Source organism: Camelus bactrianus, chromosome 9 (genome assembly GCF_048773025.1).
Source record: "Camelus bactrianus isolate YW-2024 breed Bactrian camel chromosome 9, ASM4877302v1, whole genome shotgun sequence".
NCBI classification, from domain to species: Eukaryota; Metazoa; Chordata; class Mammalia; order Artiodactyla; family Camelidae; genus Camelus; species Camelus bactrianus.
Window position 1 is genome coordinate 41,053,324 of NC_133547.1, and position 16,910 is coordinate 41,070,233.

General features: G+C 34.8%; 1 protein-coding gene across 5 annotated transcripts in view; it reads left to right on the top strand.

Annotated features, from left to right (window-relative positions):
• Positions 1-16,910, top strand: part of CEPT1 (choline/ethanolamine phosphotransferase 1) — a 36,051-nt gene that overhangs the window by 5,841 nt on the left and 13,300 nt on the right. For 4 of the 5 annotated variants that reach the window (XM_074370146.1, XM_010948290.3, XM_010948291.3 and 1 more), the window contains exons 2-4: positions 1,060-1,469; positions 6,616-6,763; positions 8,647-8,788. In XM_074370146.1, coding sequence (XP_074226247.1) covers positions 1,131-1,469; positions 6,616-6,763; positions 8,647-8,788 — 629 coding nt within the window. In that variant the 5' untranslated portion in view covers positions 1,060-1,130. Of the gene's footprint in view, positions 1-1,059; positions 1,470-6,615; positions 6,764-8,646; positions 8,789-14,647; positions 14,733-16,910 lie in introns of all 5 variants that reach the window. The other variant, XM_074370148.1, reaches the window with a different exon arrangement.

Sequence of the window (16,910 nt, forward strand, 5' to 3'; positions counted from 1 at the left end):
TGATTCTTCCTTCTGAGTAGAAATTACTTACACATTTGACTGCCTTTCATATTCCCATTTTTACCACCCTACTCCAGGCCTACCACTTCAAACCTTTGAGGTCTCCATACTAATTTTTAAGTGTTCTCCAGTTGTCATTATTTTCTTACATTGATTAATAGCTTAGGATAAGATGTTACTGCTAATCTTCTCTAAGTCAAGTGCAAGCACTTCAGGGATTTAAATTTAAGGTTCTTTATGAACAATCATCATTTAATGCACTTCCAGTTTTTTCTTACTACCACAGTTCATCAGGCCACACTGCTAACATGTAAATACTGCCCTCTTAAAATTAATTTTTTTTCATTGTTGTTTATCCCATCCTGGCATGTCATCTATATCCCTTTTCACTAAAAAGAAGTTTAACTTTTAATTTAAACAAAAACCCTGTGTTTATTTGAACCCAGTTTGGACAAGTTAATTAGCCTCCTTGTGCCTTAGTTTCATTTTCTGTAAAAATGGGGATAATTAATAGTCCTTACCTTCTGTGGTTATTGTGGGGATTAAATGAGTTAATATATAAAACTTGCTTAAAGTGTTTAGTACGTAGTAATTGTTTAGTAAATATTAACTACTAGCATTGAATAAAAATCTGGTTTAAGACCCATTCTATTCAAGTCATTCCTCCAGTATTAACACTAATTTGCTAGCTGTCTTTGGGCATGTTTTTGGACCTCATTTTCCATATATGTGAAATGATTAGGTCATTTCTAAGATTTGTTCGATTTATACTAATGAAAGCAGCGTGAGATGGGGGGATAAAAGCATGAATTTTGAAGTCAAACTATAAGGTAACAAGAAACATATTACTATTAACATTTCTTAATGTTTTTCATTTAAAGGTGAGGTTATATGACTTCTTTGGCTTGTACCATCAATAAGAATTAGAACTAAAAACAGACTGCTGATTTTCTAATCCTTGCTTAATATGTATTACTCTAGTATCAGTTTGATTTTTTTTTTTTAATTTACTGGCATTGATATAAATAGTGGCTGACAAATGTATCTTTTTTTTTCCAGGTAAAGACTATCCACCAAAAGCTGTAAAACAGGATAAATTATTCTCTCCAAATTAAAGAAAGCCAAGATCCATGAGTGGGCATCGATCAACAAGGAAACGATGTGGAGATTCTCACCCGGAGTCCCCCATGGGCTTCGGGCATATGAGTACTCCAGGGTGTGTATTAAATAAGTTGTTTCAGTTACCTACACCACCATTGTCAAGACACCAGCTTAAGCGGCTAGAAGAACACAGATATCAGAGTGCTGGACGGTCCCTGCTTGAGCCCTTAATGCAAGGGTACTGGGAATGGCTAGTTGGAAGAGTGCCCTCCTGGATTGCCCCAAATCTCATCACCATCATTGGATTGTCAATAAACATCTGTACAACTGTTTTATTAGTCTTCTACTGCCCTACAGCTACAGAGCAGGTAAGAGGAATTTCTTTAACAACAGATATGAACATTTATTGCCTACCAGAAACACTGTAATTGGGATTTTTAGGTTATTTTAGCTAAAGGAAGACAATCAGATAGCTATTTGTCAGCTGTTTTAAAGTATCCTATCATATCTACTTTTAATAAAGCTTGTAATGACAACCTACTTTATACACTATGCTTATAAGAAATCAGAAGCAAAGTGTAGACTGATCCTAGTAGGTAAATTAATGTTAGTTGGGATTAACATGTAAGATGTTCCTTTTAAAATCAGTAAATCTCGATTCTTTCTAAGAGTTTTATCCCATTTTTTAAAAATGGCTGTTAAGTCTTAACAGAATTTAAAGTGATCAGAGAGGGAAGTCTCTGGTAGTAAGATGGCACAGCTATCAATTAGTCTTATCAAAAGTATTTCCCTCTCAATTCCAGTGAGAATTGTTGAATATCTTTTTTCTCTTCCTGGAACATGTGTGGCTGATAACCTCAGGTATATGTCTCTCATTCTAACAAATCAGAAGTATAAGAAAAAAACAATATAATCTATTTCCTGCTCTGGGTCCTGCTGTGGCTACCAATAAAAAGGAAAGCACGGGTATTGCTTACAAGGACCCTCTCCCTGGGCCTTCTCAAATATGTCTCTCCACTGCTGTTCCCTCTTTTACCCTCGTTACTCATTACTTAAAACCAAAACTGAAACTGGAACCCTTTATCTGAATGGGTAAATTGATGTTTGTTTTTAAAACTTCCTTGTCAAAAAGTGAACTAAGGTAGGTGGGTAGGTGAAGGAGAATCAGTAACATTTGTTATGCCTGCATTGTTCATAATGATCAGCCACAGGTTACCCAGGAGGATAGAAGGCGGTCCTCTGTCTGTCAAAAACTACTCTGTCAAAAGTGACTGAACCGTATGAAATGATAATGGCCACAACATTCCTTGTCTTGTTTTAAGCTTGAAGTAATTTTTTTTAAAGCCTAGTCTTTTCAGATGATTTGCTTTTTAAGGTAAAATTATCACCATTTAATCCTTTATTCCTTTCTGTTTTCATCAATTCGTTTCCACATAGAGCTCTTAAAGTAAACAGCTACTGAGAGTCACAGTTAGCTATAAAACATATTTTGTTTTTTCTTTTTCTAGATGCTCATTTTCCCCTCACCCTTGAATACCTTTATGTTAATTCCTCTTTTACTGTACAAATACAGTCCATGCAGATTGTATGGATGTATTTCTGGTTTCCCCTCATTTTCTTAACTATCTTGCTTTACATCAGTCAGGAAACTTAAAAAATAAACACCAGTGTGATTGTTTAAATATGTGCTGGGATTCTTTATCACATGTCCTTTGAGCTGTTTTACCTGTGACTTACCTGAGGACCTGACATCTACTTCTAAAGGAATTTGGTCCAGATCTCACGCATCCGTAGAGGTATAGAAGAACAACAGGCAAGTGGGACGGTTCCAGTTGAAGCCTTCCCAATCCAACACTAGTTCCAGGGTGGGGATCAGGGGATGAGAGCAGGTTCAGAGGTAGCCCAGCCACTGACAGTCATCTGTTGAACACCCAGAGTGTCAGGCACCATGTTCCCTAGGATACTTCTCCTCAGCCTCTGTTCTTAAGTGAGTTGGAATTATTCAAGTAACCCTAGAATTAGTTAAATCTTTGGGGAAACTTCCAGAATAGAAACTACACTAATCACAGAGAACTTTTCAGAATTGCTACTGAGAGGAATCAGTGTGGACTATGACGGAGCTACCGTTTGGTGCTCTGCAAGGGAAGGTGGTGTCCAACAAACGCTGTGTGTGTGCGTTTATAGCTGCGGGGTGGAAATCCTTGTGAGGCTATGATCAGAGTGAATTACGATAGGTCACGGCTGCCTTCTATGATACGTTCTTATTATCTCTCTGATCTTCAATAAGTTATGTAAATTCTCTATATCACAGTTTATCCTTTTAAATCTTACTTCATAGTATTATGAAGATTAAATAAGATCATGTGTTCAAAGTGCCTAGCATATAATGCTCAATAAATAGTATATGGTTATAATTTCATTGGTCAAATAACCTATTCTTCCCTATAACCTCTCTCTCATTGCTGATTTCTTCTAATAATACGTTGTCTGTGGACTCATGAATTCATCTAAGTCCTTATGGAATTTTTTATATTTTTTTCTTTATCAGTGTTTTGCAGTCAGAGAGTTCCAGAAATTTATTACCTAAGGGAATTCTCATTCATTATATCTCTAGTCCTTCTGGGCTTTATACCAGTGGGTGAGCATTAATTTCATATCTACAGGTATTAGGAAATGTCCATCTATTTTTCGTGTTGCTGACTTTTTTTGACTACATTAAAGTTTCAGCTACCATCTATCTAGTAGAAAAGAATTTCACTGTTGTAATGGTTTCAGCAGAGTTTGTCTTTTTTGTAGGAAAAAAAAAAAAACCAAAGTTTCCAGTAGATAAGAAAAGAAAATCAGTCCTTATTTTTCAAACTCCTGAGGTAGAAATACAGGCTTCTCCCTTTTTATACAGAATAGCAAAGTATCCTAATGACCTGTTTCTGTTACTAAGTATTTAAACCTCATCAGCTGGTTGCTTTGGTCTTAGCATATCATAAGTTAATTTAAAATTTAGCTTTCAGCTTGGTATGTGTTACATGTGCTTCAGTTATCCTTGCCACATAAGACAGATAAAGAACATTGGTGTTAGTTATTTTATACACAGGAAAACCGGAACTGAGTTGTATACTAACTTTTTGGAATATGATCATAAGCATTTTTGTGTCAGTGCTAATTTGCTTTTGTTTGTTTTTATATTGCTAAATATAATGCTTTAGATTTAACCCACTAAAAAACTCGTTAGATTTTTTTAATACAGAAAAATGGAAATACAATTAAAATGGCACGTTGCCCATAATCTCATTGCCCAGTTAACTTCTATTGACGTTAAAAAGGAGAGGGGAAAATTTACATAGTTAGAAAAATTTGAACAGAAAGGCATAAAACAAAAGTAAAATCTTCCTTTTCTGATCTGACTTTCCTTCCCTCCCCTACTTCTGATTCCTCCTCATTCATACAACATACATACAACAATTTTTTGTTGTATTCTCCCAGGAAAATAGTCACTCTTGTACCAGCGTGTGTGTGTGTGTGTGTGTGTGTGTGTGTGTGTGTGTATTTCTGTGTGTATGAATCACTCAGTTCTGTTTCAAAATCTCAGTAAAACATGTTTTTGAGGATTTGTCACTTGAGTTGACTCATAAGAGCATCTTTGCAAGATTTTGCAACTTAGTTAATTGCTAGGTTGTAGTAAGATTATTTGCTAATACCAGTTCCCCACCCACCTGTCAGGCTGTAATGGTTTCCTGATCGATACATTCAGTGTATCAGGGTCTTAACCCAGCTGAGACCATGCTTGTTCCTGAAAGAGAAGGCTTTTTTAAAACACCTCTGAGAGTTGTGAAATAATGGGAACAAGGAAGAAATATATACATATTAGGTTAGTGTTCTACAGAAAGAAAGAAAAATCCGAAGACAAGAAAGCTTTGCTCTCTCTTATATATGTATCTCTATCTTGCTATTTTCCAGGATTATGTGTATAGTAATAGTTGAAGTTATCTCTGTTCCAGAGTAACACTTTTTCCCATTAAAATCCTAAGTTAAGACCCCCTAAACGTTCCTTGTTTTCTAGTCCCCTAGAGCAGGACTGTTAATAGAAATTTCTGGGAGGATGGTAGGGTTCTGTGTCTCTGGTCTGATATGGAGGCCACAGACACTTGTGGCTGTTGAACACTTGAAATGTGCCTAGCAACTGAGGAACTGAATTTTTGGTTTTATTTAATTTTAGTGAATTTAAAACTAAAATATTCTCAGATGTAATGGCTACTATACAGGGCAGTGCAACTCTAGAGAGTTACTAGATTCTTTTAGAAGTAAGAAGCAGTGGACCCAAAGTCTAGAAGATAGGGTTCTTAGGTACTCAAGATCAATCCATTAGTCCAGTGTGCTGGCCTGTAAACTGTGGTTACATAATCACAGTAAATTGCTTGCTAGGTTGGTAACTCCAGCTGGGGGAGGTGTATACAATGGTCCTTTAAGCAGCCTCTCTATTTTAAAATATGAGACTCCAAGAAAACATTTAAGAGAAGATCCTTAGCTTTAATAACTGAGATCTAAGTAGATCTCTGCCAGAGAGATACCTCTGCAGTGCAGAATATACTAATATTATCTCAGCTCTGAGTAGTTTTAATTTGCTGCTCTGAGCATTTAATACAGTTTAACTTGATAACCAATATCTGAGAAAATATCTTGTGGTTATAAAAATGTTTTCATGGCCTGGGCATGGGAAAATAGCAAGAAGTGATACAAAACACTCTTCTACATTCTTACAGGGAACAAACCAAATAGATGCTCTTCTTTTTTAATGCACAACATTTAAATTCAATGTTAGTGGTTCAGTTTCTGTGTGGGAAAAGGGAAACCATTCTTTGAAATGTGGCCATAAATATTTGAAATATAATGTAAGCACTTAGTCTAGTAGGTAGATCATTATTTCTCTAGTATTGTTTTATGGAACATTGAAGAGGTGTGTTTAAAAATAAGTTACACGCTCAAATTAAGTTCGGAAAATGGCAGTGTGTTCTGTCCCTCGTGAATATTCACAATATACATTAGTAATCTTAGGGGCTAGAAGAAGCCCTGCAGTAGAGAAATCTGTTTCACATTGTTCAGCCTAGTGTTTCCTACATGAGTTTACTGTGGAAATTTTCATATAATACCTATAAACATCTTGAAAGGTAACTGTACTAGATTAGTCATTAATTGATTCTTAGAATTTAAGTGTTAGGAGGAGTTTTATAGAAGTTCCCGAGACAAACCTCTCATGGGCTTTCTGTAATATCCTTGTGAAGTAGTTATCCAGCGTCTACTTGAGTACTCCTGCAAAGCAGGGAATTTAATTCTCTTATAATTCAGATTATTTCAAAAAGTTTTTCATTATGCAGCCTTGGGTCTTCTCTCCCATAGCTTCCAGTCAGTAGTACTTCTCTGGAGAATGAAGATAAAATATCTACAAGTAAAAATATATATTAGCCAAACATAGTGATCAATATGTCTTAAGACTCTCGTTTTTCTTACTTTATTTCGCAGGCACCTCTGTGGGCGTATATTGCTTGTGCGTGTGGCCTTTTCATCTACCAGTCCTTGGATGCTATAGATGGGAAACAGGCAAGAAGAACCAATAGTAGTTCTCCTTTGGGAGAGCTTTTTGATCATGGTTGTGATTCACTATCAACAGGTATTGTTGATTTTTTTAATGTTAATGATTAATAGTGGTAAAAGGAAATGATAAACAGTGTTAGAATAAATTAGAAGTTCATGGTATTATAATAGTTACCAGAATAAGTGATTTTGTATTAAGTTTTAGTATTTTCAAAAAACATAAATCTGGTTAATGTTCAGTATTTGGTGGTGTTGGGAAATTTAGAAATTAATTTCTACTTGTTATTTTTAATCCTAAATATTCTTTTGGCACCTGTTGTTTTTAAAATCCTAGGGCATAATTGTTATCATCAAAAAATCTCATAAAATATAGATAAGAGTACAATAGGAAATTCGTAAACGTTTAAAATTACATTGTAGACTTGGAGTATAACTGTGATAATGGGCTTGGATAAAAAGATTTGAAGAAGTACACTAAGGTGCTAGCAATAGATGAGTTACTATAGTTAGATTATAGATGATACATATTTGTACCATTTTAAAGTAATATTTGAGTATTTCTTTAGAGGGAAAAAAGATTTAGAAATAAAATGACAGTTCCTAACTAGTCTTCCTTTCAGGAACGCCACTCCCCCAACCCAGCCCCCAACACACACATTTTTATTTACTTCTTTAGTTGGTTTATTGTCATTTGGCATAGCATTTAAAATGTTTTAAAACATGCAAACAAAACCCTTGATGGTTTTACCTTGTGAGCTCAGATTCACAGATGCAAGTGTGTGTTAAAATCATTGTTTCAGTGTATCCTATAGCAGCTTGCTTGGTAGAAGGGGAGGAGCAGCTAAGCTTTTATAACTTTTAAGACTCAAGAAAAACATACTGAATAAAGGCTAGTTGGACATCTTAAAAGGCTATTATAATTTAACTAGGTGACAACGGAATGATAGGTGTCTTTTTTTTTTAAATGATAGACATTTTTACACTGTAGGTTGATTTCCAAACCTTTATAGGAAGTTTTTTTTTAATGTATATTACCCATTATGAAATCTGCTAAATAAGGAAAGACAGCTGTCAACCTAAAGCCAAGTAGGTCCCCTTGTGAATTATCTAGGCCTTTTGTTTTTCCTTCTTTTTGACTTTCAGCCTTGTAATTTTTACTGCTCAATATTAGTGCTCTCATCACTGAGTTGGGAGAATATAGGCATACCTCAGAGATATTGCTGGTTCGGTTCCAGACCACTGCAATAAAGCAAATATTGCAATGAAGCGAGACAAATTTTTTGGTTTCCCAGCATATTTGAAAGTTTTGTTTAGACTATATTTTAGTCTATTAACTGTGCAATAGCATTATGTCTGAAAAACCAATGTATATACCCTAATTAAGCAATACTTTATTCCAAAAAAAAAAAATGCCACCATCTGAACCCTTCAGCACATCATAATCTTTTTTTGCAGTAGTAACATCAGAGATCACTGATTAGAGATTCCCATAACAAATATAATCCTGAAAAAATTTGAGCTATTTTAAGAATTACTGAAATGTGACAGAGATACAAAGTAAACAACTGTTGTTGGAAAAAAATCACACTGATAGACTTGCTCAGTAGAGGGTTGCCAGAAACCTTTAATTGGTTAAAAAAAAAATGCAGTATCGAGAAGCACAGTATCAGCAAAGTGCAATAAAATGAGGTGTGCCTGTACCCTAAAAAATGCTGAAGTGTCTTAGTTGCTTTCAAGAAGTCTGGTTCCATTAAGTGGTATAATGAAAGAAGAGACTGAAATTACGGGGTAAATTGTAGTGTAAAAGGGTATATCCTACTTTCCTGTTTGCATAGATAACTGAGAGAAGACTGTACATTCACAGCACATCTTCTTTTTGCCTCATCCAAAATCATTTCCAGCTCAGTTAATGTTTGTTAATCAGACTGTTCAGTTTTCATTGTGATCTTTCTTTTACAGTTTTTGTAGTCCTTGGAACCTGTATTGCAGTGCAGCTGGGGACAAACCCCGACTGGATGTTTTTTTGTTGTTTTGCTGGGACATTCATGTTCTATTGTGCACATTGGCAAACGTATGTTTCTGGAACATTGCGATTTGGAATGTAAGTAACACTAAATGGTGATTTTGTTTTCTCTTTCAAATATGAAGAGTGTTGCTTTTAGGTATTTGAGTATTAGGAATTGATCAAATCACTACACCAGTAAATAAAAGAAGTTTAAAACCCTCATTATTTTAGCTATTATGTAATGCTCTATCATGTTTCCTTCTGTCACACTTTTTAAAAGGAAGTATTAGAACCTGTCAACCAATATTTTTAAAGTAACTTGAAAAACAGTAACGCCTTCACTCATATCCACTATATTTCCTTCAGACAAATTCATTTTTCTTTTTCCCCATTGTTACTTGCTTTAACTCTGTGGTTTATTTTGACACTTGAAAATACATTTTCAGGAAAGAAAAGATAGTTTATAAGAGCAAAAAGCAACTCTCACCTCTAAATATTATGGCTTAATTAGATTTTACTCTTTTCACATTGTTTTATTTATGAATCTATATATATCTAAGCTCTTGATAATTCAGTGGATATGAGCATACCATATAGAGTATTGCTGCCAACAAAATGCCTAAGAATTTAAAAATTAGAAACTTTTCAAACTGCAGAGTGAATAGTTTCTACCTGGTGATCAGTTCTTTTCCATAAATATTAAAGAGTAAACCCAACTGGTGTTTAATTAAGTATCACAGATCCTATTTACACTGCTCAAGTTAGTCTTTTATTTTTTTTATGGTGTAGAGTTAAAAGAAAAAGAATTTGAGAAAAGACTCTGAATACTTCATGTAATATCAAAATAAAAATCTCTGATGGCAAATGATAGGAGAACATCTTAAGCTAGTCACTAAGACGAATCATTAATGGATTTTAAAATTTTAGATCCCTAATCAACTTAGTTTTCTAGGTCTTGAAAAAGCCACAATACATAGAAATTTAGCTGTTCCCTACAAGTTCACTTTAGGAGATTTTTACTAAACTTATTTAAATAGAATTTAAGATGTTCTTAACTTGTGACAGTAACTGAATAATGATTAATACTTTGGATGTGAACTAAAAGACAGATCTTAGAATAATTTCCAAATGAAGGGATTTAGGGAACATGCTTAAGGCCCATCTTAAGGTGATACTCTTAGTATTATAAGTGATAATAGTGGACAAGAGTGTCCAGTTAAAAACTATGCCTGTGCATTCATCAGCAGTTTAGAAAATGATCCATGTTCAGGAAATATTGAAGACTTCTGATATTAAAAAAGAAGCAGTAGATGAAAATATTATGTGCAGATGTTTTCTCAGTATTACATTCATGGCCTTTACTTTATCTCAATAATGTTGTCGTAGTCTTTTTCTGCATTATGTAAAACCACAAAATATAATAGACTTAAGATCACTTGGTTTGCCCTAATTCAGTTTTAATTGTTAGCGATGATACTATTTTCAAAAATAGCAGAATTGGTAATATCTGGATTTCACATAGTTTATGTTTCATTGATTGTTATGTCACAGTTAACTTTCAGTCTCTTATTTTGAAAGCTCATTTATCATCTAGCCCTAATTTATTCTGTTTCGCTTTCAAGTAAAGCAGCACCAACCATATGGTGTGGGAACTGAAGGAAGGAAAGCGAATGAGCCATGGAAGCAGGGGAAGAGTTAAATAGACAGTGTTTTTAGGAGTGATTTGATATCACAGCTTTCTATATGCCAGTCTGGAGTTTCCCTGTGGTGTGTTCCTTTGATGAAATATGTCCTTGGAGAAATGCAGGCAGTTCCATATTGTTAGATCATAAGATGCCTTTATGGGTGTGCCAGGAGATAAGGCTGGAGAAGATATGGAAAACCTAGGGCCGTCTGTGTCCTGCCAAGAAATGTGGGCTTTTATCCTGAATCAGTGGGGAACCTTTGCAAGACCTAAAGGAGGGAAATGACAAAAGCACCTTTTAGAAAGCTCAGTCTGGCAACATTTTGGAGGGTGAGTCAGAGTGGGCTGTGACAGAAGTTAGGAGACCTGTTAGGAGGCACCAGCATAGTTAATACGAGGAATGATGAACTCTGAACTAGCACAGTGACAGGGCTGTCGAAGAGAGATTTAAGAGGTAGAAACTATAGGCATAGTCTTTTTTTGGATACGGAGAATGAATGAGAGAGCAGAAACTGGAATGACTCCCAGTTCCCCTCCTTGGGTGGGTGTGTGGAAGGTGGAGAAGGGCACTACAGAGAGAGGAGCCTATTTGAAGGAAGGGATAGTTTTATCTAGAACATGGGACGTGAGGAATTCTAGACATCCAAATAGAATGAGAATTGCAGAAAAATTAGAGAGCAAGCCTAGAAAGAAGCCCATGAAAATTACTGAAGAGCCAGACAGGAGGAGGCATACCAGAATGAAAAGCCAGAAGTGGGATGAATTTCAAAAGAGAGTAATGCTAACTGCTGCCAAATTCAAAAATGAGGACAGAAAATTATGCACTGAATTTGGCAGCGGGAGGCCATCACGAGTAGTTTCTCTGTAGTGGTGGAGTAGCAGCCAGGCTGTAGGGATAGATGCGAACGGGAGAAATAAGTACAAGTTACTTGTAAAATGTGTAGCTCCGATGGGCAAGAGTAAGGCATCAGATGAAAGAACATGGGCTCAAAGGAAGGCGGGCTTTGTATTTTTAATAGGAAAGTTTTGAGCATACAGAAGAAAACTGACTTAGAAAAGAGATTGAAGATACCTGGAAAAAGAAAAAAAAAAAGTGAGGGCATGATTTATGGAGCTTCAACTGCTGACAATGCAGGGCAAAGGAGTTTGGGGTACTAGGCAGGAGGGGCTAGACAGGAGGACATGCTCCCACTGAGACTGCAGTGCCTCCTTGTAACAGTGTGAAAAAATACCTAGAAATATTGAGGCCAGTTTGAATTTAACATCTCAATTTAAATTAAATATTTGTATTGTAAGGGATTGGTTTTGATTAGGGGAAATTGTATACGATTCACATTAAAGCAACACTGAACTTACTTATTTTTAAGATTAAAAGCAAGCTACAACATTTATGGAAATATGCTGTGAGTGCTTTACATTTAAGGAAATATTTATCAAAATGCCAGAGTAATGGAAGCATATGGAATAATATAGACATTCTCAAAAGAGCAGATACAATAGGCAGATGTATAATTGCTTAAATATTGAAGTAAAGTTTGTATGTGTGGAAGAGGAAGTCCAAATTTTATTTTACTTAATTGGGGAGAACAAGGTCAATTCTCAAACATAATTTGAGAAAAGAAATTTTTAAAAATCACTTGCTTTCTCTTCCTCCTTAGGGGAAAGTGAAAGTAGCCTTAGGCACCTTGGGATTTTATTTTAAACCATTTCCATTTTAATTGTTGTATTTTGATGTTTATACACATGAGTGAAAAAACTCACAAGGTTTTTATATATGTATAATACATCCAGGTTGTCATAGGTTTAATAACCTTATAAAATAGTATATTCACCAAATAAGAACTTTTATTTGTTTTTCTTAATCTCCTAATGTCACTGTCTTCAGTTTTTAAGTTTGATGATAGTATCTTGAACAAAAATAGGCATAGTAATTTAATTCATCCATAACTAAATACCTTTCATTCACAGTCAGGTCTTGTGAGAAAACTGGTGTGATTTGGATACATCTTCCCTGAAATTATGAGCTATATTGTCCAACACTTTGCTCTGATCACAGCTAAAACTGCCTTGCACAGAGAATATCAGTACTTGTCACATCTAGACAGACCTTTGTCCTGACAGTGCATCTGCACTGAGCAAGTAGAGATCTGATGGAGATGAGTACTCCTCATTGGAACCCTTCCAGAACCAGCTTATTAGCCCTTTAGGATTTTTACTAGCCTGGATATGCAGAACTGAGGAGGATATGAGCTTAGAGGCCAGAACTTCATAGAAGGATTGGGTTGGTAGAAGAAGATAAGAATTATGAGTTGAAGCTCATTTGTAAACATTTGTAAAATATTCTTTAAAATGTTTATAGATTATATTAAATGGAAGAGTCCACGTTTCTTCTCTTAAGGCCTAAACCCTTTATACCTAGATACTTTTAAATACATAACTTATAGATGTATATATAGAATCATGTTTATGAATTAAATGCTTAGAAACCCTAAACAATCTTTAATAAAACTGTATTTATGCAAAAGATGGGCCTTAAAAAAATCTTACATACTGTGAAAGGTAGAACTCAAATTATCATTTCAGAAAAAGTACTCTCAAGTTATCTTTTCAGGAGAGAAAAAAAGAAATTATAATAGATTGAACTCAGGCCAGTATGTCTTACCTCAAGGGTTATCTTCAAATTATTTTATCTGTATATCCGCTTGGGCTAGGGCCTTATCCCCCAATTTGTTAAGTAAGAGTTTTGAATTACATAATATCTAAGGTTCCTTCTGTGAGTCTGTTACTTTTACACATGTCATTTCTAGTGCATTTACTTATAATTTTAGCAGGCAGAGTATTTATCTTCACTTTATGACATTTTTCAATTCATGCATCTAAGGTTTCACATTTACGTCAGCTAAAAACCTTGCCCCCAACAAGTATTCCTATGTTAATTAAGTGATTTCTGACTTTTTCTCTTGTAAATGAAAAAAGTTAATAAGTTGTATATTCTGCTGGTAGTCTGGCAAATCCAGATCATCTTCTTATTCGGATAACCTCTAAAGAATAAGTATGCAAAGGCCTCCTACTTCCTATTAATTAAAACCTATTGCCTGTTAATGCCTAGTCCACTTTCTGTGGATTAAGAATCAGGAAGTTTCCAATTGCAGACCTGCATAGGGTCTGCCTACCTTTAAATGTTTAGGATTTATCACATGAATTATTAAATACTAGTGATTTTCTTTTAGTTTCTAGTTTCTCTATTTTCCCTTTTTTTTTTTCCTCAGCAATGATTCATTCATTTGGACTCTGCCCATACAAATGTTACCAGATTATTATAGATAATATCCCCAAACAACAGTTTGTATTAATGTAAAATCTAGATTGCTCTTAGGACTCACAGATCATCAGGTAAAACCATGGACCTCTGTCTGTCGCATTAGCATTCATTCCTCACTTCTTAATTTTGATTCTGTAGTTTTCATTTGAAGCCCATTCTATACTGCTGCTCTTTTTCTGTCACCATCTGTGTCCCAGAACTTTTTTAGTGATTAAATTGAATGTTTTACTTGTTACCTCTAATAAAATTAATCCAATGTAGTAGAGAGTTACAGTGCTGCTGAGGAATTAGCAGAAGGAAAAGGAAAAAGAATAAGATTCTGGACTAGAGATTATCAGGAAACAGGCCAAGGAGATGGCCAGTGTGATTTTTGCTCTGGCCATATCAAGAGAAGTCATACTTTCACTTTCCCACTTGCCCTTTCCACATCCATGGAATTTTACTGACAGTAGAGACAGGTGTGTGATGAGGTATGGGGACAGTGAAGGAGTGTGAGGTGATTAGTGGTTTTTCAAACACATGGATGACTGTACCTTCGGGCTTCTGGGAAGCATTCCTGTCTCCAGGGAAGGGGATAGGTTCTGGCACTGAAGGGACCTATGTCACAGATAGTGTGATCATTTAGCCAGCAGTATTCACCATTTCTGGGTAATTGAGAATTGACTGCGTTTTTAGTTCCAGTGTTTCCAACTGCCTACTTATGAGTCATTTATTCAGTGTATTACAGTTTTAACTTTTAAGCTTTTGTGCTATTTTGATTTGGGTAAGAAATATACCTGTATGCATAAGGATAGTAACAGTACTGTGTAAGTAGCATTGTTGAATCTTTAGATGTCTTTATAAGGAGAATGCTGCCTTTTGTATCTATTTTTGCTACCCGTTCTAGTAGGGTTCTTTAGCAAAAGCTCTGAGTAAAGTTATTTTGAAATGTTTGTTTCCTTATGCATAGATTCGATGTTACAGAGTCCCAGATCATAATTATAATATGCCAGCTTCTCACAGGAACCCTGGGACCTTGGTTCTGGAACTTCACGGTAACTGCTAGAATATTCATGCTGTCCAGTGAACAATGGCGTGAACTTAATAAAGACAGCACCTTTGTCATGCACAGAGTAATTAAAAAACAAAAATTTGAAAGTCTTCCTGGTGGTATTTCACAGACAAACAGGTTATTAGAAAACAGATAATTTTAATATGTAATAGGGCAATAAAAATCCACCCTATTGAACAAAATTTTTTGAAATATAATATTTCTGGTGATTTGATGCTAAAAACAATTCTCTCTCCTATTTACCTGTTGTACCCAGTATCATTTTTACTCTATGTAATATTTTTAAAACAAATACCTTTCCACCATTAAATAGAATTTTTTTTTTTTGGTGTTTTGAAAACAATAAAGCAAGCAGAGTTTTCCTTAGGTAAGTTGAGAGGACTCTTACAGTAAATGTAGGAAAGAGTGTTTATTCTCTTAATATTCTGTCAGAAACCTGGTACTAGTTCTTCTGCTTTTATTAATTGATCTTGGTTTTTTTTTAAAATGTAATGCTGGAAGCTATTCTCACTTCTGTTTGTTTTGTTTACTGTTTTCCTCTTAGTGTGCTTTTAAAACTAAATATTCGTAGCTTTTCATGTTGCTATGGTCATTCTTTGAATACTGTCCTTTTTCTGTTTTGTTTTGTTTTGTTTTGTTTTGGTAAATACCTATTTCCTTAATTAATGCTAAGAGTAAGTAATGTATCTTTTTTCTTTCATACTAGAATTGTGATTTTGACATTATGACTTAAAAGTTCAAAAAGATTTATTAGGAAATGGTTTCCCAGTAGAATTGTCCAGAATCCATGACACTTTAGTATGAAAGGTTTATTTATAAGAAAAATAGATTCTGTTTATTTTGCAGCTCAGGGAGTGTTGGGGAACTATTCGTATGGACACCACACCTGACAGATCATTTCAGCAATACAAGGCTGCATTAGGTTTTGAACATTGAGTCCCCATACCCCAAATGCTTCAATAATGTGACAGAAATAGTGAATGGTAGCAGAGTTCTTTCTGAAAGCTACTTGTAGCATTGTAAATTCAGTTATTCGGTGGTAGTAACGATAGCTTTGGGGACAAATCAATAGTGAGGGATAATCTACATCTTTTTTCAAATCAGTTTGCAACGTGGAGTATCCTGAGAGGTACGGTAGGCATGTTTTAAGAGCAAAACTAAAGCCATTTTAGTTGAATTTACAGTTACATTGACATAATTGTTTGTGAGATTTCCTCCTAGAGTAATGTGCACAGTTTAAGATGTGTCATTCTTCACCACTTCTTTATCCTTAACTTGTTTTCTGGTACTTTCCCCAAAGACCTGAAGCCTTATGCTCACTGCAGTTGTCTAGATTTACAATTTTTGATAGCTTATTTATTACTAATATTAATTATATTTACCAAAAGTTTTTTTCCCCCACCAATGTTCTCAATGAAATTAAATAGTCAGGATATTGACTGTATTATTCACCTTTACCTTGTCTGTCTATGATAACAAAGTACCCTCTATTTAGAGAGCCCTTCCTGTGGAAATGCGTTTTAATTTTAACATCATGAAAAATGTTTTAGAACTACATTCTTTTTTGTCCAGATACATTGTCTTCACTTTTATCAATTGCAAACTTGCAGAGATTTTCCTGTTTAACTGATTTGGTCATTGAAGTTGCCAGATGTATTTTCTTCTTTACAACGTTCAGAGAAAAATATAAGCTTCAGAAATAGTTGTTCTTTCTAATTTGTTTCCAAATTATTTTAATTTATTAGCATCTAAACTTCTATGTTAGTTGCTGCCTGTTGTATTCTGCAATTTTAGGGAAAATTGTGTTAAAATATGAGAATCTTCATCCTAAAATGTATAGACATCTTAGTGATAGCAAGTTAAAAACATAAGACAAATGTTTGTCCCAGTTGATTCGTAGACTAAAAATTAGAAGGATTTTAGCACTGTGAAGGAACAACACTAATTTCTTTCAAGGTTATGCCACTTAGAGTCTCTATAACCTTGGAAAAGCCACTTTCCTTATATGACTTAAGTTCCTCATCTATAAAATGGTGGTAGTATTTCCTGTCTCCTAGGATAGCTGTGAAGATTAAAAGAGTAAAACATGTTATGTGCTAACTACAGTGCTTGTTGTATAGTAACTGTTCATTATCATTATTATTGTATTTTAAGACCTGTG